The 27927-nt window shown below is 47.9% G+C and overlaps 2 protein-coding genes across 3 annotated transcripts in view; both read right to left on the bottom strand.

Annotated features, from left to right (window-relative positions):
* Positions 1 to 233: 233 nt before the first annotated feature.
* On the bottom strand, positions 234 to 13817 carry ADORA2A (adenosine A2a receptor). The gene is made up of 3 exons (XM_032230026.1): positions 13750 to 13817; positions 7242 to 7894; positions 234 to 1590 (listed from the first exon to the last, which is right to left on the bottom strand). Exons 2-3 carry the CDS (start codon positions 7589 to 7591, stop codon positions 726 to 728), a joined length of 1215 nt encoding a protein of 404 aa, XP_032085917.1. The 5' UTR covers positions 7592 to 7894; positions 13750 to 13817; the 3' UTR covers positions 234 to 725.
* A 5194-nt stretch (positions 13818 to 19011) lies between these two features.
* Positions 19012 to 27927, bottom strand: part of SPECC1L (sperm antigen with calponin homology and coiled-coil domains 1 like) — a 71500-nt gene continuing 62584 nt past the window's right edge. For both annotated transcript variants that reach the window (XM_032229124.1, XM_032229125.1), the window contains 3 exons: positions 24408 to 24524; positions 21854 to 21913; positions 19012 to 21381 (listed from right to left, as the gene is read on the bottom strand). In XM_032229124.1, the coding sequence (XP_032085015.1) occupies positions 21292 to 21381; positions 21854 to 21913; positions 24408 to 24524 (267 nt within the window). In that variant the 3' untranslated portion in view covers positions 19012 to 21291. The remainder of the gene's footprint in view (positions 21382 to 21853; positions 21914 to 24407; positions 24525 to 27927) is intronic.

The raw sequence follows: 27927 nt of genomic DNA, 5'->3' as shown, positions 1-27927 counted from the left end.
CCTGGGTGCAGAAGACCCTCCTTCAGTCTTCCAACAGCCATTTTCTTAGAGCTGCTCCTGCTGCTCCGTGGGGGCTCCCTCGCTCTGCTTCCTATCAGCCCCTTCCCCGCTCTGGCCCCATTTATGTCCGACAAGGGAATCCCAACATGGAGGAAGCTTTGCTCTCCCTCCTCTTGAGCAGCCTCCGTGCCCTCAAAACCCCTAGTAGAATAAGAGTAGCCGGACAGCAAAGAGTTTGCACGGAAGAATGCTCTACTTGTGTTCTTACATAGACAACGGCATTTACACAATGATTGTTGGGGCTTCTGACCAGGCAGCCAGATGGACTCAGCAACCACTGGTCAGCCTTCCCCCCCCTTCCTCCTGCAGCAAAGCATGCCGATTCCTTGCCTTTTGATTCTTCGAATATATCTGGACTGTGGCAAAATTGGGCCTCTGACTGGTAAGATCACGTGGGCTATTGCCCCTCCCCCATCCTCCAAGACCCCTTACGCATCCCTGAAGTGCATAGGGAACTCCTTGGCTTGCTGACCCTCTGCCTACAAAGGTTCCTGCCCGGTTCTGGGGCCTTCCCCCTCTTCTCCCCTCCCCCTTCAGAAGGATCCCTGCAGCCTAGGAAAGTTCTGCCCAGCACAGCAACATCCCCAGCACCCTCAGGATGCCTTTGGGGCTTCCAGTGAAGCCTCCACGTTGCCATAAAACCCAGGGACCCCAGAGGCTCTTGGCTAAGGGGCTCCGTTTTTCTGGAGCTCCCCATTTTTGCAGGAAAGTACAAGGTGTCCGTTCACTTCTCCAGCCAGTCCGTTCTGGCTTGGGGTCCATTCCATGCAGATGCTTTGCCCCCCAGAATGGCCCCCATGGATGCTCCTGAAGTCCCTGCCAGAGTGGAAGTTGAGTGAGTAGTTGCTGATCTGTACAGTTGTGTTCTCAGTCTCTCCGTCGTGTGCAGAAGTCCTGCGGCTGGCAGTAGCGGACATGAAGCCCTGCTTCCTGCACAGGATGTGCCGCTGGATGATCTTCCTGAAGGTGCAGCGGAACTCTCGGATCTGGTAGGCGTAGATCAGGGGGTTCACCACGGAGTTGGCGTGGGATAAGATAATGGCCAGGTACATGACCCCGGGGGGAGGATCTTTGCAAGTGGGGCAGAAGAGGGTGAAGCAGTTGATCAGGTGTAACGGCAGCCAGCAGACAGCAAACATCCCCACAATGAAGGCCAGAGACTTTGCTGCATGGACCTCTTTCTGCAGAATGTATCGGGACCGCCCCCCGTGCATCGCCTTGTTTTCCATCTGCTTGAGCTGCTGCCGGGCTGTCATGAAGATCTTCAAGTAGATCCCAAACATCAGAAGGAGAGGAAGCAGCACACAGGCAAAGAAGTTGTAGTAGACCATGTAATCCATGGTGACCACAGTTGCAAAGAGGCAACGCACCATATTGCTACTGCAGTTGGTTCTATTCTCCCTTTGCCCATTCTCTTCCAGAGCATTCCTGGGCCAGCCCAGCATTGGCGTCAGGCCAATAATGAAGGATAAGAACCAACAGATGGCGATGACTCCCTTGGCACGTGAGCTGGTCACCAGAGCATTGTACCTGGAAGAAGAGCAGAGAAAGGCAATGGGTGAAATCCCATCTACATGGGAAGAGAAGAGAGCAGACTGATCCATTGATAGAATCTGTCCAGATTCCAGCTTCTTCTTGCTGCAGTATCACTCCATCGCAACAGGAGAGAGCTGGGATCTGGTGCTGTGAAATGTGGCCAGCACTGCGTGGACTGACGATAGTGGGATTCAATCCACCTCCTCAGCAGGCCTCCAGCCACGCCAGGCCTTGCCCTCAGTTCCAATTAGATCTTTCATTAGAGGCAGATGAGAACTGAACCCTACACCTTTAAAAAAAAAACACCAAGCGTTGTTAAGTTCATCCTAAAAGGATCCTCTATCAACAGGAAGCCAGGGATTTATGATTCTAGCCATACTGTAAATAATCTGGGAATTTGTTCACTGTGAAGTTCCCCAAAGAATTCTGGAAACTTCATCTCAGAATAGTGAGGATGTCTGTTGGAGACTCCATTCACCCGGCTACAGTTCCCAGGCATGAAGGGGAGGCCATTTAAGGCAGAGGGAATCGCCTTCTGGGTACAGCCAGGACTCAGCACAGCCAGAATCCCTTCCCAGCTGTAAGGGGTGGGGGGCCTGGGGGCAGGATCAATGCCCACCCTCTTGACACTATCAGTGGAGTGGAGTGGAGGGAAAACCCAACATTGCCCCAGAGACTTGTCTTTGGCCAGCGCATATCCAGGCCCAAATGCAACCAAGTCCCTTGAATTCAAGTTTCATGTGGCGTTTCTTGCAATGAAGATGAGGGTCATGAGTGACACAAAACAGGGTAATATCGGTTCCTGGAACCAATGACATGAGGAGCTTTATTCTGCCTGTGCTGATAATAGTTCTTTTCCTTTAAAAAGAGATTTCTGATCAATACTGGAAACTTCTCCTCTTCCAGCTGGAACTCTGAGACCAGCAGTGATGGGGCTGATGGGCCTGGAGGTTGCCTGCTCCAGAGGTCGGGGGGGGGGGAGACTCTCCTGGGCATCAACAAGGGAAGTGGGCCTTTGTCCCAAAAGACAGCTTACAAGTATTATAAATTAATTTTTAAAATTATGAATGGATTAAATATTGCTGGGGTCCTAGTTTTATTCGGATAAGCCCCTGGACTAGCTATGCCCAGAGTGGCCTCTGCCAGGTGCAGGATCCCTGATCCATTTGCCAGCTCCCTTTCAAGCTCCATCCTTCTTTGCTGCACAGAGCAGGAGCCGAACAAGGGCTGAGAAGAGACAAGGAGCCCCTCCTGAGGAACATGCAATTGGTGATTTCATTTATGCGTATTTTTCCAGATAAACCATGGCTGAATTCTCTAATCAAGGCTGGGAAGGAAGGCTGTTTTGCTTTCCGTCTTTGTCCAGGTCCTGTCTTTAGGCCTGGCTTCTGGACGGCCAAGCTCAGGTTATTGATCACACCATTTCTGACCTATACAAGAGAGGAGGCGGATCAGTGACGTGTGGTGAGGTTTATACCTGGTGAGGCTCAGCTGGGCATCCTTTTGTGAAGCAGCTCAGCAGGGCAGCAGTCGGCCTCAGCCGGGGGGGTGGAATTTGCATCGCAGGAGCAACCAAGTGCCCGGGTCTGCAGCAAAGGCGCTTGGCAGCTCCCGCGATGCAAAGTGCCCCGCCGCCCACCCGCTGCCCCGGCCTGCGTCCGCTGCTTCTCCAAGCTCCGCCGCTGGAAGTCCCGGATCGCCTCTGGGGGAAGGCCGAGTGAGAAATGGAGCGAAGCTTCTCCGCGGCCTCCCAGCACTACGCAGAGGCTCTCACAGGAGCGCGTGCCAGCAGCTGGTGGTCCGGAGTAGCCCCGGTTGCGAGACAAGGCAGCGCTTAAAGCAGCTGCTGCCGCTGCCGCCACCACCACCCCGCCGGGCAAAGGAGGGGTGGTGGCGGCGGCAGCGGCTGTTTTAAGCGCTTCCTTGTCTCGCAACCGGGGCCACTCCGGGCCACCAGCCGCTGGCATGCGCTCCTGTGAGAGCCTCTGCGTAGTGCCGGGAGGCCGCGGAGAAGCTTCGCTCCGTTTCTCACCCAGCCTTCCCCAGAGGCGATCCGGGACTTCCAGTGGCGGAGCCTGGAGAAGCAGGCCGGGGCAACGGGTGGGCGGCAGCATCGGGGACGGTGGGGCACTTTGCATCGCGGGAGCCGCCAAGCGCCCAGGTCTGCAGCAAAGAGCCAGCCTCCTCCTTCTCTCCCACTCCTCTCTCCTCTGAAGCACGCCCCGCCCAACGTAAGCGTGCTCAAGAAGACATGATTGGCTGCTTCCAGATCAGGAGGCGGGAGAATTAGTGCCTCTTTTCCATCTGAACTTCTTTGCCTTTTAACTCTTTCTTAACTTTTAGAAGGCGAAAAATTCCTTATGGAAAAGAGGCCCCGAGTTCTCTCGCCTCCTGCTTTGGTTAACACTAAGCAGACACCAAGCCACTGTGACCTGGAATCTGGTAGCAACTATCTTGGCTTTAATTATTTTAAAAAAAATATTTAAATTTCTTTCTTTTTCCTGAGGAGACTGGTGAGGCTCCGCCTCCCTTGCCTCTAGTGACTGCACGTCCCTGAGGCAGATGTGCCAGTTCTGCTCCCTGAGGCTGCTCTGCCCCATCTTCTCAGATTGAGGGAGGCAAACTGAACACCTCAACAGCTGGAGGAGCTGTGAAAGAACCAGAAACTGTTTGCTAAAGACCTTGCTTTAAAAAACACACACACGTATAAAGAGTTTCAAAAAAAGTGACTTTTAGAGGTTCAATCTTGATGTTGGATATAAAATTAATATATAATGTTCACAATATTTTGTGCCACTGATGAACCCCAAGTGCGCCTGTCTGCTCTGGTGAATCCTGGGTTTGAAGTATTCTGTGGGGCAACGTTCTATGTTTGAAAATCCTTTGTAAGGAGGATTTTTACTTTCCTGGAGTCAGAGGAGAAGAAGGGGAACCTGGATGCCTCTCCCCACCCCCTTTATAAACCCCTCCTGGGCCAAGTAATCCTGGGCCAAGCCCAGGCACAGAGGAGCCTCACTGTGAAGCTAGGGGATCATGGGAAGGCTCCAGAGAGAACCAGCCAGCTCACCCTCCCCTGTGGCCTGCAGAGATACAGTCTCCAGGCTGTCCTCCCAGTCCATCTTCCGGCCTTTGGAAGGTCCCAAGAGGCTCCTGGAGAGTTCTCTTCTGCAGTGATGGTGGGAGAGGCCCCGGGAGAGTCCCAATGCAGAGTCCTTCGAGGTCTGTGAGGGGCCCTGGGGGATTTTGTAATTGAAGACAATTCCTTCCGGGCTCATAAAGGGGATTTCTAAGAGCCACATTAATGAAAGATTGAACATTACAATAATCTCGAGTGGATTCAGAAAATGGTGAGAAGCCAAGGAGGAAATCAACGTCACTGAGAGGGTGGACAGATAAGTCTTCCAAATAAATAAATGAAAATAAAAACGGTCCCTGTCTAATTATGTTCGGTGGTCAGTTTTGAAAAAAGGTGCCCGATGAGAACCCATTGCTGGGAGTTAGGAGGAAACTGCAGAGCAACGGTCTTGTGGTGTGAAGCCCCCAAAAAGACAATAAAAGGAGAGTTTGGAAAAGGGAAGAAGAAGATGGTGACCAGGAGGGAGTAAAAGCTCTTTGGATTGTAACAAAGGCTGCAGAATTGTCATTCATGTCAGCTCTTAAAGAAAGAGCAGCCCATGTGGAGTAGCATTTATTACAAATAAAAAGCAGTGCTATTGCTATTCCTTTTTTTTTAATGAAGAAATTCTTAATGTCCATTTCCATTAAGAACTTGGCACCTCTCTCTGTTAAATTTAATTCTGCTATTTTAACCTATTTACTTGTGCTATTAAAGTTTTTTTTAAAAAAATATTTTTTCTATCTTCTAGGATACTAGCAATCCCACTTGTACTTGTGCTGTCTGCAAATTTATTAAGCATTCTTGTGTTTGTTCACCTGAATCATTATTATAAAATCCTGAAAAACAAAAGTTCCAGGTCTGATCCTTGCACCTCACTCAAATTTGATTCTCTGGTCAATTTTTAGCCAATTATATATCAACTTAATTTTTATCCCATCCAACTTGGTTGTTTTTAATGTTTTAAATGGTTGAGTTTTATAGTTTTAAAAATTATAAAAATGATTTTTAATGTTTGATTAGGAGCAGCCCAGAGTTGGTTGAAAGATGGGTGGCTATGTAAATGTTTTAAATAAATAAATAAACTCACCATGAACTAACCTGCAATCAGAATCTCATGGGCTGCTTTGTTAGATGTTCTGCCTCAGTGAAAATAGATTAAATCTGCAGCATTTCATGGAGGCTGTTATAGCTCAGCCTCCTAATCTGCTTCTAGAATTTTCCCAAATATTCATGTCAGGTCCGTAGTTCCCCATAGATTCCTTTCCCCTTCCTTTAAAGAAAGGACCTTTGCTCGCTTTCACTTCGTAATTTGTCCAGGTTTTCCCAAAGAGAAAGCTTCCCCCTGCTCATCAGCTAGTTTATTCTTTATAGACTGAAACTCAGATATTCTCTACCTCAAGCTTCAATTCCACCCCTCTGTCCTATCCCCCCCCCCTTCCTAGTGGAAAGCACTTATCTCCTTGTTGGAGAAAACTGGAGCAAACAAGGAATTGGGTCTCTGTCTTTTTTGTGGTTCTTAATGGTGGCGCTTCATTGCTCTCATTAAGGAGCAAATATTTTGATTCTTTGAATTTGTGCCTATCTAAAGAAGCCTTCTACTCTTCTGGAAGTCCTTCTCCAATTGTAGCTCATTCCTCCCTAGGGAATCTCGTTGCTGAACAGCTCCAGAAACTCTTGAACAAACAGCTTTCTAGATTAAGTTTTAATGCAATTCTAACCCAGGTTTTGAGCTGATGTCGCATTTAAGGCCTGTGCAAGAGGGAAGGGGGGTGGTTGACGGTTGTCTTGGACTGTGCAGCCACTCAACCTTGGTATCCTATTGGAGCCTTCCTGGCTAGGAAGCTGGGACTCTGCATTTCAGGATGGTGCTACTTCCTGTATAACAAACTCCAGAAGGAAACGCTGGGGGATGGCTGCTTCCTCCTGGGCAGTTTTGCTATGGGCTTGCCTCCTGGAACTGGGCCCATGTCCTTTAGCCTCTGGGGCAGCTGATTCAGGGGCAAGGGTTGAGACATCACAAGATGCAGAGAACACCTGCTTTATTTCTCAAGTGTCCAGCAAAAGTGTGCTCTGCATGTTTGAAAGGAGGCTCCCTGGGGCCAGCAGGAGCCCGTTCTGCTGTGCATGACAATCACATGCACCTGGGGCACAGGCCCTGCTAAACCACAACCTTGGAATTGTGCAGAGAAGCTCCTCCTGATGGTGAAGCAATCAATAACTGAGGGGCTGCCACAAAGATTTTCCCAAGAACCAGAGGGCAGGACAAGAAACAGAGGATGGAAGCTAATCAAGGAGAGGAGCAACCTGGAATTATGGAGAAACTTGCTAACAGTGAGGACAATTAACCAGTGGAAGGGCTTGCTTTCAGAAGCTATGGCTGCTCTTAAAGGAGGTCTTTAAGAAGAGGCTGGACAGCCAGCTGTCTGAAATGGCATAGGGTCTCCTTCTTGAGCAGGGGGTTGGACTAGAAGACCTCCAAGGTCTCTTCCAGCTCAGTTATTCAGTTCTGCATCTTTGGCATATTTACCTGAGAGGGATACGGATAGCAATAATCCGATCAATGGCAATGGCCAGGAGGCTGAAGATGGAGCTCTGGGTCAGCACCAGGACAAAGCAGGCGATGAAGAGGCAGCTGTAAAAAAAGGTGCAGAAGCCGGTGCTGATCGTGATGGCGAAAGGGATGGCCAGCACACCCACCGCAATGTCAGCTATCGCCAGGGAAGCCACAAAGTAATTGGTGACATTCTGCAGGTTGCTGTTGAGATAAACGGCCCAACAGACCAGGACGTTCCCAAAGATGGCCAGAAGGGCGATGAGCAGTTCAAAGGCAATGTAGATGATGTCGGTAAGGAAGTTCTTGTCCCCAGGCACTAGCATGGTGAGGGTGGCTCAAAGCAGGGGCCGGGGACCCTCGTGTCCATAGCTGCAGGCCACTTCAGGCTGTGATGGCAGAGCGGGTGGGCCGGCCTTCAGGAGGCTAGGCAGTGCAGAAAAGGTGGCCTCCTGCATGGAGCCCATTCATTCTCCAAATGGCAACTCAACACCTGTTTCCGCCCAAAACTCACTGGGCGATTCCTTGCCTTTGCGGAAGGCCCCCCCTGCAGGGACAGCAGCTCTTCTATTTTCCTCTGAGGAAGCCCTTTGGAGAGGGTGGGGAGGATATTCCGTGGGACTTTCTGCCTGGGGGAGAGGAGGAGGAGGAAAAGAAAAAGACGATGAGATGCAAGCCAAATGACGGCCTCCACTCAGGCCACCCCTGAGCTTCCAGACTGGTAAAGCTCATTGTTTATTCTTTAGCCTATTCCGCCTTTCATTCACCCCTCTTCCCTACACTCCCCCCCTCATGAGGAAAGTGGGGATGAGAGAAGGGGACTTGGGCAGGAGTCTCCCATTCCTAGACTAGCACCCATGTGGCTGTACTTTTCCAAGCCTTGGGCCTCAAAGGGGAGAGTCTTGGCTTCCCCATCACCTGACTATAGATTAAGGATTCTTAAACTGTCTGACTAAACTATATTCCCCCCCACTTCTCATCACCCCCACAAAAGCCCAGACTCTGTTAGGTTACATGAGTATCATGGCGGCAGCTGTAGTTTTAATCAGGATCCTCAGGTCACAGACAATTCCCGTCCTAATGGCCATCGTTAACCAGAGACTACCTGTACGGCAACATTGATTCAGCCGAGCCCGAGCCCCCAACTGCATAGGAGCCTTTCAAAGCTAGGCCCCAACTCTTCTCCCTTTCCTCTTTTTGGATTACAAGGTCATTGGTAAGCAGATAGCATGATTTTGGAAAACAGAGGTTTACATCTCTAGCATCTGTACCACTATAAATGATTACAGAAACTTTCTTGTAAAATCTGCATTCCTGCACAGCTGCTCACCTCTCCTACGGCTTCAGCCTTAATCTCCTAGGGCAGCCCAGCCTCATCATGCGAGTCACATTGGGGTAGTTGCTGAAGATACTGATCTACAAACTAGGAGTCCCAAGTTCTCCTCCAGAATTCAAGTCACTGGAGGACTTTGGGTTCTTGAACAGGAAGCCACTTCAAAAACCTTGCCAAGAACACAACAAGGGCTCATTCAGGCAGTCCCAGGAGTCACAGCTGTACACATTCACATCCCTTTCTCTCACACAGGAATCTAAATAGTCTCCCAAATGCTACCAGGTCCATTTTTGAAGGAGGGAAACAGTATTCTGGCAGGGCAATAAAAAACAGGCCTTCCGGGCTAAAATGTGGACCGATTGTCAGTCATGGTTTGCAAGGGCAAGGAGGGTGACATGGCAAGACAGGGTAGTAGTGAAGCAGCCATTTTATCTTAATATTGGTGTGCTGATAAAATAATAGTAGTCATGGAAACAGAACATAAACATTCTCATTTCCTTTGCCACTAATTGCATTTCTAATCTATCTTGGATATTTGGTCTGTTTCCGGTAATAAGAGGAAATTAAGTATTAATATCCAACCATTTCCCTTATGGCTGCTTGAAGGAGGGCCTACACCCCTCCACATGCTCCACTCCCTGCCCAGGTGCCTGCCAGGCTCTCCCTCTGGGGAAGGCCTCCGCTTTGCCCAATGCTGAGGGTCCCCTCTCTGGCCCTGGCACCAACAGACCCCAGGGCAGAGGTCTTTCTTTGCTCCCCTCCCTCCAGGAAGGCTTTCTCAACTCTGGCAGCTTCAAGATGCATGGACTTCAACTCCTGTGGCTGTTTGTGGAATTCTGCCAGTTGAAGGCCATGTGTCTTCCCAAAATTGAGACACATCCTTAGCTCTACAATTAGTCCTCAACTTATGGCTACAATTGGGACTAGAATTTCCATTGCTAAGTAAGGTGATTGTTAAGTGAACCATGCAGCTGTTAAGTAAATCTGGTTTCTCTCAGATTTGACTTGTTCAGCAGAAGCCAGCTGAAAATGTCATAAGTGGTGATCACATGATCCTGGAATATGGGAAACGTCGCAAATACAGGCTGGTTCCCAAGTACCTGAATTTTGATCCTGTGTCTATTGGGATGCTGCAAAGAGTTGTAAGTGCAAGGACCGGATGCTGTTTTTTTCAATACTGCTGTGGCTTTGAACATTTGCTCAACAAATCATTGCAAATCCCTCGACTTACAACCATTTCTTTAGCAATTCTTCAACTTGTTGGCATTATTTTCCTTCTTAAAATCCTGTCCAAGGGCAGCCTCAAGGTGGCTCAAATCCCACAGCAGGCTGGGGATCAGCACAGGGCACAGCCTGCGTTGGGCTGCTCTTTTTTCTCAAGGAGGCTTTTGGAGCACTTCAACTCAGCAACCAAGAAAGGGCAATTCTGCTTTGCAGGGAAAGGCTCCCATGGAGGAGAATGTCCCTCCGGGTGGCCCGTTCTTTAGGGAGGCAAGGTAATATTCCTACTCTGCTTACAGAAAACAGGGGAAATCCATCTGTGCGGGAATCTGATTATGCAGGAAATGCACAGGTTACATTCCAAAAATATGTCTAAAACTTATTTAACCAAACTTTTGTTGCCTAAGAGGCTTGAACGGCCCTTCCCAAAGGCTGGTCTCCATCATTCAGGATTTCCAAGTCCCCACCCCCCACCCCAAGCTTCTGCAGCAGAGCCTCTTTGGGCTTCCCATTCCTCTAGTGTGGCTGAAGGCCTGCAAAGTTCTCCATTGGCAGCTGATCTTCAGGACATGGGACAGCTCCAAAGAGCCTCTCACCAGATGGGTGCCAGATTTCCATCTGAGCTGACTTTAGGTTCATTCTGCATAGGAAGGAGATGGTGCTCCAGTCCACACCCCACAATTCAAGCTATGGAAGTGGACCCCCGACTATATGGGAAGAGGGGAGATACAATCTGGGGATCAGAACATGCTCCGAGAACCCAGAGACACAGTGACAGCTGCTCAATTTTGGTACAGCATACATCAATATCCCTACTGGGGAAAGGAGGGTTCTGCAATGGCACCACTAAGACCCTGGCAACGCAAACTTGCACCTCACTCAGGACATCACACACCCCTCTTTCCCATGAGCCGCCCAAAGAAGCCAGCTACTGCCTGGGTGCCAGATTCTTGGTTGGCTCCCTCCTCTTAGCACTTTCAATGCTGCTTCCCAGCTATCTTTACATTCTGAGTCAGACATGCCTTCCCACCACACAGAGCAGCCCTGGCACTTCAGGGGAAGGGGCACCGTAAGTGGGCTTGGCTTGTAACCAACCCACCTCTTCACCCAGCGGGTTCTTTGGGTTTCACTATTTGTGGGAGAAAACCTGTTGAGGAGGAAGCAGGTGGCCAGCCCTCCTTTGGGAAGAGGGGCAGAGGGTGGGTCCTGGATGGGCATTTGCAGAGGTTTGGACCTGCCAGTGAGTTTGAAGAGGGGCTGCGACTGGTTAAAGAACATGGGGGACAGGTAGTCCTCGAGTTGCTGGAGGTCACATCACATTTTGGGCTCCTGGCAACTGACGCAGGTTTACGGCTATTTGCAGGGTCCTGCAGTCACAGGCCTGAGAGTTAGGCATTATTATGTTTTTGTAGAAAACTACCATTTAGTTCCTCCCATTGCAAACAATGGATTTGCTTAAGGACCACAGTGTTTGCTTAACAACCATGGCATTTGCTTTATGACCAACAGGTTCTTTTAATGACCAAAAATGTTGTAATATTAGGACTGATCCATTTAACAACTGGCATGACTTATAATACTGGGCTCAGTTACAGTCGTAAGTCGAGGACTACCTGTTCGATCTAAGAGGTTGTCCCAGATTCCCAGTCCTACAGATGGACCCTGCTGGTTGCCAAGCCCCTCCCCTCCCACAAAAAGGGTGACTAGTTCCCCCCTCCCACACTGCACAAAGGCTGAACTTCAACCAGACAATTTCTCTGCAATGCTGAGATGCAGAAGAGCCCCCGATGCCAGCCTCCAAAGCTGCAAACTTGAGGAAGGGTTTGTGAGCAGCTCCTTCCCAGGATGGGAGCTATCCTGTGGTAAGATAGGCAGCCAATACATTTCATACACTAAATAAATAAATGGAGAGACATGGAGACCCTTTTCAGGTTCTCAGGGCCCAGCTCTCCTTCTGCCAAGCTCAGGTTGGAAACAATCCCCCGTTTTTGAAACTGTCTTCCAGGTGCCGCCACCCCTCAATCGCTGGAAGGGGGAAAGAGGCCTTTTTAAAGGGAGTGGGTGGCATATCTACCCCCCCCCCCCGGGGAAAAGATATTGGTTGCTGAACTGGAACTCTTTTTGGCAAACATTTTCTGCTTTGGCAAAGACTCTGGCTATTAAGTAGAGCCAAAGATGTTTTCAGCTGCTGCTGCCTGTTATTTATTGGGTTCAACTCTTGTTCTAATCCTGGACGTATTTTACAGGAAAGCAATAATTACACAAAAACTGGAGCCTTATTAACAGTTTCGGATAGCAAGTATCTTGGGAGGGCGTTCTCTAAAGGACAAAAAGGCCAAATAGCTGGAATACTGGCTGGGCTATTTTAGGGCTTGCTTCAGTTTTTCTCCGTTTCTTTTTCACAGTGGTGGCTGTGGGGCTCCACGGTTGCAAAAAGGGACTGGGGGGGGGGGACAGAAGCCAAGATACATATCCCGGCTGCCCTTGGGCTCAACTGTGTGTCAGCAAGGTTAATTAGCAACACGTTAAAGGACCCAGATGAGAGCTTGAAAGGCCCCATGTGGGCCGGGGAGTCCCAGCCCCGCCCAGGGCACTGGTGGTAAAGAAAACATCCCAGATGGGCCGTCTGCCCTCAGCTTCAGCACCTGCAGGGAAGGGAGCCTCCATCTCTCTGGGCGATTGGGACTCCTCACACCCTCTGTATCCACATGACCATCTCTGCACTCCCAGCCACACTTCACAGGGTCTCCTTGAAAACTCTCCTCTCCTCTGATCTGTAAGCCCCCCTTCCACTCCACCCCCAACTCATTCAATGAGTATTGAGAAGGAAGGGACCAGCTTTGCAATGCCCCCCATCCCATTGATGGGGGCCTCTAATTGGAGGAAGAACTTTCAAAAGACAATTAGAAATTAGCTCCCTTTATTATCTTCAGCATTACCGCAAAGCCTGAGAAGACTGCATGTATATTGGGGTGGGGGAGATGCACCTGCTTGAGAGACCAGCCTTGAAAGCGGGGCTTGTCTTTCACCCCAATCCCAAAGTAGGAGGGGACCACAGACATTTCCTGGGCCCTGGTGGGGGGACAAAGGTTTCAGGGGAAATGTCCAAGAACCAGGCAGCCTCTCCCTGAAAGGCCCAGCTGAGCACCCGCGGGAGCCCCCCCTCCCCTCCCCAGATCAAAGAGCCATGCCAGGTGGGCCAGGCTCATGCCTTTCCCTAGCTCGACCCCTCCCCCAAAGACGGGACCAAGCGGATCAAGAGGTTTAGCAGACTGACATCTCTCCCTGCCTCCCTTCCGAAGGACCGGCGGCCCCGCAACCTCGGGGGGGGGGGCAAGCGAGCATCTCCCGCCTCCCTCCGGAAGCCTCTTCCAAGAAGGCGCCCCGACCGACGCCCCGGACCCTCCGACTCCCGGACTCCGCAGCAGCGCCTCCCCGGACCCAGAGAGGCGGGCGAGGCCCGGCAGAACCAGCCCATGCAGGGCCAGGCGCCGCCGCTCCCGAGACCCCCCGCCGGAGAAGAAGCCCTTCCCCAGGCAGAAGCCGTGACGGAGCAAACGCGGCGCAAACGGCGGGGGGGGGGCGCTCGTTCAGCCCTCCTCCCGCATCTCAGCGGCGGTCCTGCCGCTCCCAACAGGGCTCGGCGGGCGCCGCTCCTCCCCGCGCTCCTCGACGTCTCTCGCCCCGACCAGCCTCGCCCGACCCGAGGGCTCTGCTGGCCGTCCCGCCGAAGAGAAGCCCGCCGCCGCCGCCGCTCCCGGGGCAGAAGGCGCGGGGGAGGCGCAGGCGAGGCTCCGTCGAGGGGGCGCCGGGCGCAGGCGCCTTTCTGAGCCGACGGAAACTTCACTCTCCCTTGCAGTCTCTGCAGCCGCCCCACCAGGGTCGCCCCGGACGGGGCGCCACTCGATTCTTCGTCCCGCCCGCCCTCACCTGTTTGCCGCCGGCCAGCCGGCCGCTCCTCCCGGCTCGCTGCTTGCCCTCGAGTCCCGCTGGCCGCCCGGCAGCCGCCCCGCCCCGCCCCGCTCGGCCGGCCTCAGTCCCGGGCCCCGGGCAGGGGCGACCTCTGCTGGCCAGGCGCGGCGCCGGTGGCTCGTTCCTCGAGGGCAGAGCGGGCGGCCCTGCTCCGTTGCCCTTCCCGGCCAGGCCCAGCCCAGTCAGAGTAGATCAGGGCTTTATTGGAGAAGATAGAGACCAGGATCTGTCCAGTTCAAGTCCTCTTGTGACCCAGGACTGCAGCAGGGTTGATAGGCGTTTCTGCCCAGCACTCCTGGCTTCGGCTTGTTGCTGTTGTTGAGTCTGCCCATGGAGAAGAGAGTTTACCCACAACCACATTTTCCTGGGATTCCTGCCAGCCTTTTCCACCAGGTGAGGCACCTCCTGCCCTTTGGTAACTTCTCAGCTGAGGAGGGAAGCTGACCAGAGTGGAAGGGATTCATCTGAATGCTTCTTGCCGAGCCTCCATGATCTGGCCAGCTGCAGAGCTTATTGTAGAGCTTATTGTGAGTTGTCCACAAGGCACTTGGAGGTGGGATGGGACAACTTACCATGGCCAATTCAACAAATACAAAGGTTACATTAATTTCGATGCAGCTGTGGCCAATGATAATAAAACAAAGCCAATCCAGAAATACAAGTGTTACAATAATTTCAATGAAAACATAGTCACCGATTATAAAAAGACCCGAATGAAATGATTAATACAGCATTGGATTTCCCTCTAGTGAGTTGGCTGTGGTGAGCAGCCCTGTATCCGTCTGTCCAGCATCATTTCCATTCCTGTGCCAGCAGAGTTAGGCTCTGTCTGTCTGGTCAGACTTTGTGGAACGAGTTTCAGTTTCCAGAGACGAATGAAGATCACGGGTGCTGCCCTGGTAGAGGCCAGCCACGGGTTCCTTGCTTTTGCGGGTTGGCACATCCAGGGGGAGAGAAGAGGCCTAGTAGGGTGTGGGGGTTATTAGTGCCTCACTACAAGTGAGCTTTGCGTGATTAAAGGAGGCCCAGAGTCACAAATGCCTCTCCTGAAGGAAACAAGTTTTGCCCTGGAAGATCCAGATCATCATTGGGTATTGCCCCGATCACCTTCCTGTGGCTGGGTGCTTGAGTGTCTGGTGGCTGATCAGACTCAGACATTTTATCAATCTCTTTCATTTTATTTGCCAGCTACTAGCACGGTAGTACTAGTATTATTATTATGGATCATCATACAATCAGCCAGATATTTAGACCTAGAATTTATTTACATTGTTCGGAAGCAACAACATTTTGCAGCAAGAGTGCTGGGTGATGTGTCTTCAATTCAACTAGCGAAAGGTTTCATTGCCCGACTATGCGCAGGAGGTGGCAATGAGGCCCTGCCTGCCACTTCTGCCCAGTTTTAGCCTCCCCAGTGTTCTTCCTCTCATGACTCACAATGAAGAGAGTTAACATCTGCCTGGAAATTTAGCCAGTCTTTGGTCCATTCTAGTATTCTACTCACAAGGACCGGAAGCAGAAAGGCTGCTGCATTCTTACTTGGTGGCTGCTCTTAAGGAGAGCCCATTTCTCTGCTTACTTATTGGTTCAGTATGGGGCCAGAGCCATAAAGGATTATCTGCCCTCTGCTGCACCTCAAATCCTGTCCATTAAACAAAGATGTCTGGGCAATGTCTGAACCCTTATCTTTCATGATTTACTCATCTTGCATTTTATAAAAAAATGCCTGCGTCTGTGCAGAGACTGCATCCCAAGGGTAGCAGTATCTGAAGAGATGTCCAAAGCAGCCACCAGTTGAGCTTGGGGGATTTTCAGTTTCTGAGGCTGGATGGTGTGTATTAATTGCTTGCATCTGTTGTCTGGCTCTTTGTTTACCCTTATTGCTAAGATCAAGCCAAAGAGAGAATGATGGAGAAGCAGTGTCAGTTGTGTTATCCTTATTGGTTACCATTGATAAAAATTGAGCAAACGAGACTAGAAAGAGTGCAAAGAAAAGCAATGAAGACAATCAGGAGTCTGGAGGCTAAAATAACATATGAAGAACCATTGCAGGAATTGGGTATGTCCAGTCTAATGAAAAGAAAGATTAGGGATGGCATGATAGTAGTGTTCCCATATTGGAGGGGCTGCCACAAAGAGGAAGGGGTCAACCTATTCTCCAAAGTAGTTTCCATCTATTGCTTCTTGCCTTACCTTCTGGTGAGGTAAGACAAGAAGTACTAGATGGAAACTAATCAAGGAGAGAAGCAATCTAGAAAGAAGAAGAAATTTCCTGACAGAATAATTGTGGGTGCTCCATGACTGGAGATTTTTAAGCAGAGATTGGACGTCTGTTGTGGTATAGATTTTCCTGCTTGAGCAGGGTAGGGGGTGTACTAGTCCTCCAAAGTCCCTTCTGTTATTTTGTTAAATGTGAGCTGTGCATTGGCTTTGGTAGGAAAAGTATGAGGACTTCCATCAACTCCAAGCAGCAGAGGAAACAAAATAAGCTTCGTGATGGTCTACAGATTTGCTAGGTTGCCCTCCTCTCAGGGAAAGGGTTCATTTGTGTCTTTATTGGAGAAAGAAAAGGGAGTTAAAATGAGTTTTTACACTGTAATACATTAATGCAGGGTTCCTCAAGTTTGGCAAGTTTTAAGATGGGTGGACTTCAACTGCCAGAATTTTGGTTGGGGAATTCTGCGACTCAAAGTCCATCCATCTTAAACTTGCCAAATTTGAGAAACCCTGTGTTAAAGAAGATGAAATTCCTGGAAGGAGAAAGTTCCTCAGGTGGGGCAGAAAAATAAATGCCAGAGAACCCAAAGATGTAGAAGTGTCTAATCTGGAAAAGCCAGGAGGCAACTGGCATCAGGCTCTAGCAAACAGTCCATGGTCACCTCAGGAATCTTGTCTTCTTGAACTAGTTGAACAGTAGAAGAGTCAACCCTCCATGGGTTGAAGAAATCCAAGAATCTCTGAAGAAGAGGAACACTGCAGTGGATGACCCCACCAAGGCTGGGATGAAGGCCTGACACAAGAGAAAGTGGGCTGTCTTCTAAGTGCCCACTGCAGGATGTGAGGGATGGACCACTGAGACTCTTTGAACTCACAAATACTGATCCCTTCCCAAGGCTTCTCGAAGGAGAACATAGAGAAAATGACACTGTAACTAAAATCCCTGAGCAGATCTCCAGAGTTCATGCAGCCTTGTGAAGGAAGGAGAAGGAGCAGAGAATGCAAGCGGAGGTTTTGTCAGGCTTTCCAGTGGAGCATTACAGCATGAAGTCCAGAGTCCACAAAAAGTTGATCGTCAATAGATCAAGAAACTAACAGATTCCATGAATGAAAGGCTTGTACTATGATTGAAGGGTGGCTATATTGGTCACTGATTTTTTTTTTGAACTGTCAGAAATGTTTATTTGTAAATTTTGAGTTATTATTCTCACTTTAACAGATGAAAATAAATGAGTGAGAATGGGAAAATTTCATTTTTCATTTAGTTGTATAATAATTCTGTGCACTAATAGTTGCCCAATAATTGTGCACACATATTCTCCTAAGAAAGCCATAAACCCACTTTTACTTTTTTAACTATTCAGGTTTGAGGTTTATTAACATTTTGGATTGACTGAGAACACTGTAGTTGTTCAATAACAAAATTAATCCTCCAAAATACAACTGGCCTAACAATTGTGCACAGAGTGTAGTTGAGGCAGGACTCCAGAAGAATTATGCAGAATGTACAAAGGTACTTAAAATTTGTGTTGGAAATGTGGATAACATGAAGGGACATATTATACCAAGCCAAGGTGGCGCAGTGGTTAGAGTGCAACACTGTAGGCTATTTTAGCTGACTGCTAGCTGCAGTTTGGCAGATCAAATCTCACCAGGCTCAAGGTTGACTCAGCCTTCTGAGGTGGGTAAAATCAGGACCCAGATTGTTGGGGGCAAGAGGCTGATTCTGTAAACCGCTTAGAGTGGTCTGTAAAAGACCTACGAAGCTGTATATAAATCTAAGTGCTTTTGCTATACCCGGTAGACTTGCTAAAAGCCAGAACATTTTGGGTTGAAATATATAGGGCAATACAAGAATTTTAAAAAATTGATATTCAGTTGAAAGCAGAAATCTTGTTGGGACTAACAGACCAATAATTAGAAAAGAGTTATGGGAGACCGTTATATATGGTAACTGCTGCAAGATTATTATTGGTATATGCAAAAATAAAAATAGACTCTGAAATGCCCACAATGGTTGGTGAAGATGACAGGATTACAGAGATGGCAAAATGGCCTTGTTTGATTAGAGGAAGGATAATAATTACATTTATTACTGACTGGAAGCCCCTGGTGGACTTTTTGTTGAAAAAAAGAACCTCGCCCCATGACCTCTGGTTTGTCGTCTTCCATTCCTACCTTAAGGGCAGGTGCCAGAACGTACTTTTGGGAGGGCCCACCTTCTCTCCGTGGCCGTGGGCTATGGAAGATTACCAGGCCCTCCTCTGCCCCCACCCCCCTTTATGAAGGTCCCAGGTGGGATCACCTGGAATTCTGGAGCTGGATGTTATTTTATGGGATAACCCTGAGATGTTTATGTCATCACAGGTGTTGACCTCTATGAGCATCTCTGGATTTGCATAAGATGAAGAAACTAAAGCCAAATTCAGGGAAGTCCTCAGGGACTCCTGGTTGATGATGATTTCTATCCAGTCAGATTTACCTGTGCCTCCTGAAAAAGCACTCATGGGGGGGGGGTATATTTGAACCTAGTCTTTCCTCGAGTGCTGAGGTGAGACTGGTGGTGAGGGATGCCTGCCTCCCTGGACAGTTGTCTCCCCTAGCGCCTATCATCCATGCGTGATAATATAATTTACGTGGGGATCTCAATGTCAGAAGAAGTATTTTGAGAAGGAACTGCTCTTCAGTAACCACACACAAACAACAGTCATCTAATCCCAGGAGGAGAGGAGAGGAGAGATGAATGTGGGCAGGAACGCTGCCACCAAATAGGGTCTCTCTGTGTGTGAGGCCCTGCATGGCAGGGATAGCCCAAAGTGGCGTAAGTTGCCTAAACCTCTGTTCTCCTTGGAAGACAGTAATAAGGATGAACCATCTGAACTCCCACTGGATGGGGCCTTCCCCCTTCCAGGCATCTTGGTAAAACTTCCCCAAACAGTCATGAGGAAAATCAAAATAGTGACATATAGGAACCTTTACTGAAACAGAAACATCGAGAGCAGCTTTTTTATTGCATATTCAAAATATTTAATAAGACAAAAGTAACAAGAATATATTTTTACATAAGTTAGTTGGTTTTTAGAAGATGGCTAAAGAATTCAAGAATATTTAAAGAATCTAACAAAGAACTTCCCTGTTAAGCATTCTTCTCCTGTAGAGTAAGAAGCTTCTTTAGATTTCTTTCACCCACTTGCTTTCCTTGATAAAATATTTTTTTTGAGATCTTAATATAATTCCTTCTTTATCAAAAGTTACAGATCGTCACTGCCAGAAAGCGGGTCAGAGGGTTTCTTCCCTTGCTCTCTGTGCCTCTCATTCTCCAGGCTTTGCTTTTTTGCACATCTCCCTTTCCCGGAGGCCTCCCACCCCCACCCCCCCCAGGCCAGAGCAAGGACTCCTGGAATGACTCCTGTATGAAACTCACCCTCTTGTTGCTGGGCTACAGTACATTGCCATCTGCTTAGAATAAAAATATAGGACTTCTTATAGAATGCAATACAATTGGGGGAGGGGGGCACAGGACACAAGGCCTCATAATTTAGACTCTGGAAGAAGAGGCGGAAGGCCTCCTTCCTTCTTTCCTTCCTCATCTTCAGAGAGTTCAGGGGTGGCCAGGGCACCGTTTGGTGCAAAGACTCTTTTTAAGGCCAACAGAAGGATGCTGGGAGGCATAGAGCAAGTTCCCCATCTATTTCCTCTAATGCGAATCTGCACAGAGGTAATCCCAAGGCAAATCTGTCGGTATTTGCAGGCTCCTTGAGTAAACTGAGCATTGGAGAGGGGAACCCACTTGGCAGCTGACAGTTTGTAAAATGTTTTTGCACTGTGAATGATGTACAAGAGGCACAAGAACACTTTTTGGCTACATTCTTCAGAGTTCATTCTGACTGGTCTCAATGCCCATCCAGAGTGTTTTCAAGGCTAAATTGTGGAACTGGATTATATTCTCGACAGCTCACACACCGGCAACATTCAAAGTCCTTTGCCAGGCACATTGAAGAATGCAAAATTACGTTGAGTGGGAAAAGCAAAGTACATTTGCAAAGAAAAGGTAACAGACGTATTCAAAAACTTGAAAACAGACTTGTTTTCTTCGGGTGTGAGCAGATTGACACTTGGCCCCTCTAGGGAAAGGGGGTGGTGGTGGAAGAAATCTCTTATTTCATTGCCCAGCAGCAAATCCTAGCACTGTCTCTTTGCCAAGGTCTCCCAGGGGAGGGGGAGCACTAGACACTCCCTGAAGCTCCCTGGTCCTGGTGGCTGCTGCTGCTCTCCCAGGGGCAGGTGAGGCACTCGCCTCCCCCCACAGGGTTGGGCCAGGTTGATTTAAAGCCACAGGTGGAAACCCAAAGTTGTTCTTCCATCTCCTGATCAGGACTAATTCCGCCTATTAAACCAGTTTTAACCCCGAGCACAGCCTGCAGAGCGGGACACGCATCATTCCCTTCAATGTGCTGCACAGGGAGACCCCCAGAAGTCCCTTTTCTTTCGGCCCATAGACAGGAACAGCAGCTAAGCAGTTGGAAAAGCTGCAAAGCCCCTGGCAAAAACCCCACAGGGGCAAGAGCCTTATGCTGACCAGTTTTTGAAAAGTTTATCCTGTCCTGTGACCCAAACGTTCTCTTCACCTGAAAGAAACTTATCTGGAGCACCACCAAAAAGAAAAGCCAAGAAGAAAGAGGTTAGTTCTTCCCAAGGAAAAGTCAACCGATCTCCATATGGTCGTCTCCTGGACTCTGGGGGTGATCCGCCTGCTCTCCCAGATCCCCCCATTTAATTGACGCAGGGCCTTTATTGCAATCGAACCTCGGAAGAGGCAGCCTTAAGACATGACTTCTCAGCTGCACACAGCCCCGGTGGGACAGCCCCTGCGATCAGGTGAAGGTGGCAAGGAGAAGGCACCTTTGAACTTCTTTTAATGAAGAGACAGAGATGATCTCAAAGGGCTTTGATGAGATTACCAGAAGCCATTTCTTCTGCTCTGGGGAGCATTGGGGTGTCATAAAATTAATATTTACCAAACTTTTAGGAACACTTTCTAAAGAAAGTCTTTGTGATACAGTCAGATGACCTTCTTTAGCCTTGTGCTTTTTGCAGCTTATATTCAGTTTAGTCTCTGGCAAGAAAAGGATGAAATCTTCGTTAACACTTAATGTTGAATTTGCCCAATCATTCTGGTAATTAGACCTGGCTCACTCAACTGACCAGAGGGGTCCACCAAAAGAGGCCAGTTGGTTTTAGGGTACAGTCTTGAGTTTCTGCTTCTCTCCACTGTTCCTGCTCTCAGGTTTCAAAGTATTTGTAAATTGCCGTGACGTAGAGCATAACATTCTGCCAGTCTGGACGCTCCGTTCGTACCATTTCATTAATATCCTACCAAGAAAACAAGAAGGAAAAAACAGAAACATAAAAAGATGCCAGTCATGTAGAATTAACTTCTTCCCTTCTGAATATAAGCTTGCCTATAAAAGTAATTACATTAATAAATAAAATTATCTAGGCTTTCAGCTACAGAAAAGCTGTCTCTGAAAGCAGGTCAGGGCTGGGCTGCTTTCCTTACACCAAAGCTGAAAGAGTTCCTAAAAATCCGGCTGGCATTCAGACAATCTGTGTTACTGGTCTGCGTGAACCAGCTTCAGCACTCATCTGCAAAGAGAGCAGTGGTTTGTGATGTCGTCAGGTTGTCTATTGGGTTGGGAGAGGGAGAGAGAGTGGGGGGGAGGGGGCAGGGAGAGAGGGGGGGGAGGGGGGGAGAGTGCCCTTCTCAATGCCCCAACTTTGCACTATTCTCAATGCTTAAGACTGCCATTTGAGCACAAATGGCGTCATCGTTGCACAGACTTACCAAGGTGGATTTGATGCCAACGCTCTCAGCGGCCTGGAAAGCCAGCGTGAAATTTCTTCTCTGAAACAGAGTTAAGCCACAGTAAGTGCACAGCAAATAACCTAAATACCAAAAAAAAAAGACTTAAAGGACTTCCCTCTTAATTACTGCTAGATAGTCCTCAAACTATGATCACAATTGAGCCCAACACTTCTGCTGCTAAGCAAAGCATCTGTTAAGTAAGTTTTGCTCCGTTTTCCAACCTTTTTGCAAAAGTTGTTAAGCGAAGCACATGGTCATTATGTGAATCTGGTCCTGATTTTGCTTGTCAGAAACCAACTGGGAAAGTCACAAACGATGATCACGTGACCCCATGAAAATGCAACTGTTAGAAGCACATGCTAGTTGCCAAGCACTGAAATTTTCATCATGCGACCATGTGCACAAGTCACTTTTTCCAGTGCTGTTGTAACTTAGAAAAGTCATGAAACGAATGGTTGTAACTGGAGGACTTCCTGCACCTGAGGGCTCCTTGGTGCTCTCTGAGCCTGCTCCCTGTAACATCATTGGTGCCAGTTTGGGGAATGAAACATCTGCAAGAAAACAAGGAAGCCCCGAGAGCCCCATCATCAGTCCTGAGCTTCACACCCTCCCCTTCATTAGCACCACTTGTACACTTTTACAAAGATTTTGCAGTGTCCTTCGCCTTTCACGATTTATCAAAAATTCTCTAATGGAAATAAAATATATTCTTCCCTTAAAGAAATTTCATTGAAAATGAGTAAATGTTTCATCCCTTCCGAAATGGATCTCTGGGAATTTGAGAAATTTCTCCTAGGACTAAGGAGAAATTTTCCAATGCTTAGAACAATTGATCAGCAGAACAACTTGCCTCCAGAAGTTGAAAATGCTCCACATTGGAAGTTGTTAAGAAGAGATTGGACAACCATTGGTCTGAAGTGGCATAGGATTTCCTGCCTAAGCAGGAGGTTGGACTAGAAGACCTCTGAGGTCCCTTCCAACTCTGTTATTCTGTCAAATATGCTTGTGGGTGACCTTGTAGCAGCAGAAGTCAAGGAACAGAAGGCTGATGGAGATGAAGACAAGCCACTCCTGTGACAAGCGGAGACGCTGCAGTGAGAAAAGAATTGCAGGCAGGGCCCATGGAGGGAGGACAGGGAGGAGTGCACCAGGCTCACCCCCCCCCCAACACACCAGAGGTTCCACGTTCTGCTTTTTTCAGAGTGGAAATGTGTTTCATTAATGGCCCCATAGGAGCCTTTCTTAGTCAGCAAATTTAACCCCAGTCCTGGAAGATGACCTCCCAGCTCATGTACGATTGGCAGTTACAGCCTGGGTACTGCAGGAAAAGGCCCTTTCCTCCAACACAAATGTGATTTTACCAAATAAACACACACACACACACACACTCTTCTTTCTTTCTCCTCTTTTTTAACCAGGCCTCCCTTTCCTCTTCACTGTTTCAGCGAATCTTCCCTGGGTCCAGGCAGCCTCTGATCTTTCTCTGACTTCCATAACTCATAGGAAAGCCTGACAGTCTATGGGGCAGAAAATCAGACAGACATCAGACAAATGGCTTTTTAATAAAGTTTTGTTAGTCAGAAAAGGGGCTACCAGTTTTGCAACTCAGGGGCTTCTCTGAAAGTGCTTCCCTGAGTTCATCCTGCTGGGTATTTTGATAGTTTGCTTGTCCTTTTCTTCTTATATTTACTATCTTAAACAATTACTTACTTAAGATACTCTCTTATAAATCATTTAAACTTCAAGGGAGCAAGAAATACATTTAAAAAACAGTAACAATTTACACTCAAGTGTTACTAATGGTTGTTGTGGAAAGCATCTTCTCCCCTTATGGTTTAACAGAGTAACAGAATTGGAAGGGGCCTTGGAGGTCTTCTATTCCAACCTCCTGCTCAAGGAAGAAACCCTATATCATTTCAGGCAAATGGTTGTCCAATCTCTCCTTAAAAACGTCCAGTATTGTCACACAATTTCTGCAGGCAAATTATTCCACTGATTAATTGTTCTCATTGTCAGGAAATTTCTCCTTAGTTTCACGCTGCTTCTCTCCTTGATTAGTTTTCATCCATTGCTTCTTGTCCTGCTTTTTGGTGCTTTGGAGAATAGGTTGACCCCCTTTTCTTTTTGGCAGCCCCTTGGGTTTTGGAAGACTGCTATTGTATCACCCCTCGTCCTTCTTTCAATTAACTAGCCATTCTTAGTTCCTGCAGCTGTTCTCCATATATTCTAGCTTCTAGTCCCCTAATCAGCTTTGTTGCTCTTCTCTTTAAAAGAAAGCCACCAGAGTCCCTTTGGATAGTGACAGTGAGATGGGAGGCATATAAATTTAATATTTGCAGAGCCTCCGTCGGACTCACTCCAGTCTGTTACAAGTGGGATGGCTGCTAGGATGCAGGTCAGGTTGCTGGGCTGCAGCCTTGCCCACTTCCTGGTGGGCCTATACTGAGAGAAAGAACTGTAGGCGTACAAAGGGGGCTGTGAAGGCTGTGCCCAGAAAGAAGGCTCCTGGTATGGGCAGGTTCAGATAGTGTACCTTGTCCTGACTGCTCAGCTCCTGGTAGGGAATGTGTGCCGGGAGGTAAGTATGGAGGACAGCACAGAACGCCAAGCCATCGTTCCAGCTGCTGCTGAAGTTGGTGATATCGATATTCTGAAATGGGGGAAACCAAAGCAGGTAAGAGAAATCATGTCTTCTAGGAGCAAGGGACTTATATTCTTAGATTCAGAACACAAGTTAAGATAGAACGGAACGGGAAGCAAACAAAAACAAGGGAGAGAAGGAGGGAGAGCAGCATGGGCTGCTAGCCTCTGAGAATCATAAAGTCACAAGCAATCAAAGCCAATCTGCACCCTGCTCAGAAGAGGAAAGCAAACTGGAGCATCCCTGATGGATGGGTGTTTGTCTGCTTCAAAATCCCCACTGGGTCTCTGGATCAAGGGATGCCCTGCCTGACTGCTCTTGCCCCCTGCAATGCCCTGGGAGGAATGCCGGCTCCTCCTCTTTCTCTTTGGGGTTCTCAGCTTCTGTTCATACAAGCATCCTCCTGCCCTCCCCTGCCCTTGTGTCAGGTTCTCTCTGCGTTATTACACATCCCGTGGCTTCAGGGTTTTATCAAGCAAATTGTGACTCTTTTACAGTAATAGTTTGCACGTCCGGGTTATGGAAGAAGAGCCATTTACATGAACCTCTCAAGAGAAACGTTTTGCCCTTTTCTCTTGTTTTGCTTTGTCACACAAAATGCCGCTACTTGGATTCTTCCCTTCTGAGGCAACCCTGCACACAGGATGTCCTTGGGTCAGATTAAAGCCCCAGAAGAGCAGTGGAGAAGAGATCCCTTCCATCCCTCTGGTCATTGTAAGATCTATGGCTTGTATGTGAAAATCTGAAACGGATGCAGCTGTACAATGGGAATTTTAAACAAGGTTGAATGTGGCTTTTTTTTCAAAGGATATTCTTATAAATAGAGGGGCTGGAAAACAAGATGTGGACAGTGTTCTCGCTTGATTTCATTTGTCTCGGGGATGCTGAGAAAAAGCTTAGCACTCAAACCCTTCTGGCGAGGATCTCTGCCATAGTCAGTAACCTCTGGCAGCCCTGGAGATTACTTAGGTTTTTGATACATTTGGGAGTGTAAACTTCCCCTGATTCGGGTTTTTTGTGAGATCACTTCAACTATTTAAGGTCACTGGCAAATGCCCAACTGTGCTTAGCTTTAATTCTAAGCAAGCAAAGGTAAATGAAGATTTCTGCAAAGGAGCTTGTAATAATGTTACAGGTTGATGGAGGAATTGCTGACTGAGAGCAACCTTGCTCCCATCCATGGCACTGTTTGCTCAATTTGTTAAGCCACCGACAACTAAATGCCGAGGGCTTATCTCTCTCTGGGTGATGCTCAAACACCAGGGCATGAGGTCTCTAACATTTTGCTGAGAGACCACTTAGAAATCGTCTACACAGGTTGCTAAGTTTTTTTCTCAGTTAAATATATTTGTCAGCACAGAAATGTCGGTATAGGTAACCATTGCCAACCAATACTCGGTAAGCAATTGTATTTCTCTATATGCAGGATTAATTCCACTATTACAAATGGGCATCAGGTTGGCTTATGTATTTGTTAGCTAGACAATCCTTCTTTGACAACGTTGTTGTGTTTGTCCCTCTCTATTATAAATGGAAATGTGTATCAGAATATCAGAAAACTACAGTGACATTTGATAGCTACAGAAACAAACCGGTGGATTAACTGCCCTTTAATGGAGGCTGCAGACTGATTAAGGGCTGGGAAAATGTAGTCACAATGTAAATGGGAAAAACAGATTCTCCAGAAATAAATGAACAATTTGCTGAATTTGGACCATCTACAGCTACACATGTGTAAAAAGAAATAGAATGAAACAAAGCAAAAACCTTTTTATAGACATATCTTGATAAAAAAGATCTATCCAAATATAAAAAAAATATAAAGGAAGAGAAACTCAACTCCCTTCCCAAAAAATGATTCCAAGTGATGTCAGAATTCTTTTTAGTTGTCCCCCTCTTTTCTGCTGACAGAGCAGAGTTCACTGAGCCCAATATTTCATAAGTTGCAAAGTTTAATATCAATGTAAACAGAGCCGAGGTGGCGCAGTGGTTAGGGTGCAGTACTGCAGGCCACTTTAGCTGACTGTGATCTGAAGTTCAGCAGTTCAAATCTCACCGGCTCAAGGTCGACTCAGCCTTCCATCCTTCCGAGGTGGGTGAAATGAGGACCTGGTCTGTGGGGGCAAGTTGCTGACTCAATTTGCTAAAAAAATTGTAAACCGCTTAGAGAGGGCTGAAAGCCCTATGAAGCGGTATATAAGTCTAATAAATAAATAAATAAATAAATATTTCAACTTTAGCTCACTATAATCCTCTTTAAGGTGCCTGTTTGGGAGTCATAATACTGTAAACCACTTGACTTTGTTAAAGAAAACAAAAGCATAAAAAACAAAGAACCTCAAACAGGTGGCACTGAGATTATGAAATGAAGCAGGCAACCATTCCATGAGGAAGGCTGAGTTCTCTGAACGGACACATGGGGTCCTGCGGGTGGGCCTTTCAGGCGGAGCCCTGGGTGGTCCAGGCTATTCATCATGGGAGTAGCAGACAAATTGGAGCTCATAGGTCTCAACCTTTTTTGAATACATTTACTTTTTTTGCTTACAGTCCCAGACCCATAAAATGGAGGCACAACACTTAAGACATGGGAAACCCACCCACCCCAATCTGAACCAGTTAACGTTGAGACGAGGGTATCAACTGATCTCTAGGAGCCCCAGCTAGGTCTTGTCGCAGGAAGAGTAAGCTCCTGATCAGAATGACAATGTCATTGGCAGCACAACGATCACAGTAGTTGCTTGGCCTCTGTATCTGAGCAGACAAACATAGGATAGCTCCACAGGAAGTCGGTATAATTGCCTAGAGCAGGGGTGTCAAACTGGCATCCCATGGGCTGGATGCCTCACACCCAGGCCACACCCACCCCAGCTCCGCGAAGGGAGAAAATGTTGTGATGCATCGCATGGCCTGGAGTCTCCAGAATAAACCAATTTGATCAAAGGAAAATATATATCTTGTATGGAACAAGCAACATATAATAAAGCACAATGGAGAACCTACAAGAGGGCCATCATAAGAGCAGGTGTTTTTAGCCCTATATTTTTGTAAGTGTATAGCTCAAATCCTGTTTAAATTCCATTAAAACTTTATCTGGGTTGAGGGATGATATTGTCTGGAATGAGAAGAGAAACTATGCCAGCCGACTGGAGTCAGTTTGCCTTCCCAGGGATGGGGAAAAACCCCTTTAGGAGGCCAAGATGACCCAAGGGCTCAGCCAGAGAGATGTGCTTCAGCCAAAGACGGAACCGGATCCATGGCAGATGCAGCCGAGCTCTGGCCGAGGAAGGCCCTGGTGCTGTGCAAGGATCGCTTCCAGAAACAGAAGAGCTTTTAAGGCACCTTACTTGGTTGTAGTTATTGCTTCAATTCTTATGTGCTACTGCAATGACTCCCAATTTGCACAGAAGAATCT

Source organism: Thamnophis elegans, chromosome 13 (assembly GCF_009769535.1).
Source record: "Thamnophis elegans isolate rThaEle1 chromosome 13, rThaEle1.pri, whole genome shotgun sequence".
In the NCBI taxonomy this organism is placed as follows: Eukaryota; Metazoa; Chordata; class Lepidosauria; order Squamata; family Colubridae; genus Thamnophis; species Thamnophis elegans.
Note: the sequence above shows the minus strand (reverse complement) of the source record. Positions and strands in the feature narration are given on the sequence as shown.

Bases quoted from the DNA above. Each gene is read 5' to 3' on its own strand.
- ADORA2A (XM_032230026.1), bottom strand. From the start codon at position 7,591: ATGCTAGTGCCTGGGGACAAGAACTTCCTTACCGACATCATCTACATT. The intron at 1,591-7,241 runs GTAAATATGCCA...CTCTTCTTCCAG, and splicing joins GCTATCCGTATCCCTCTCAG to GTACAATGCTCTGGTGACCA.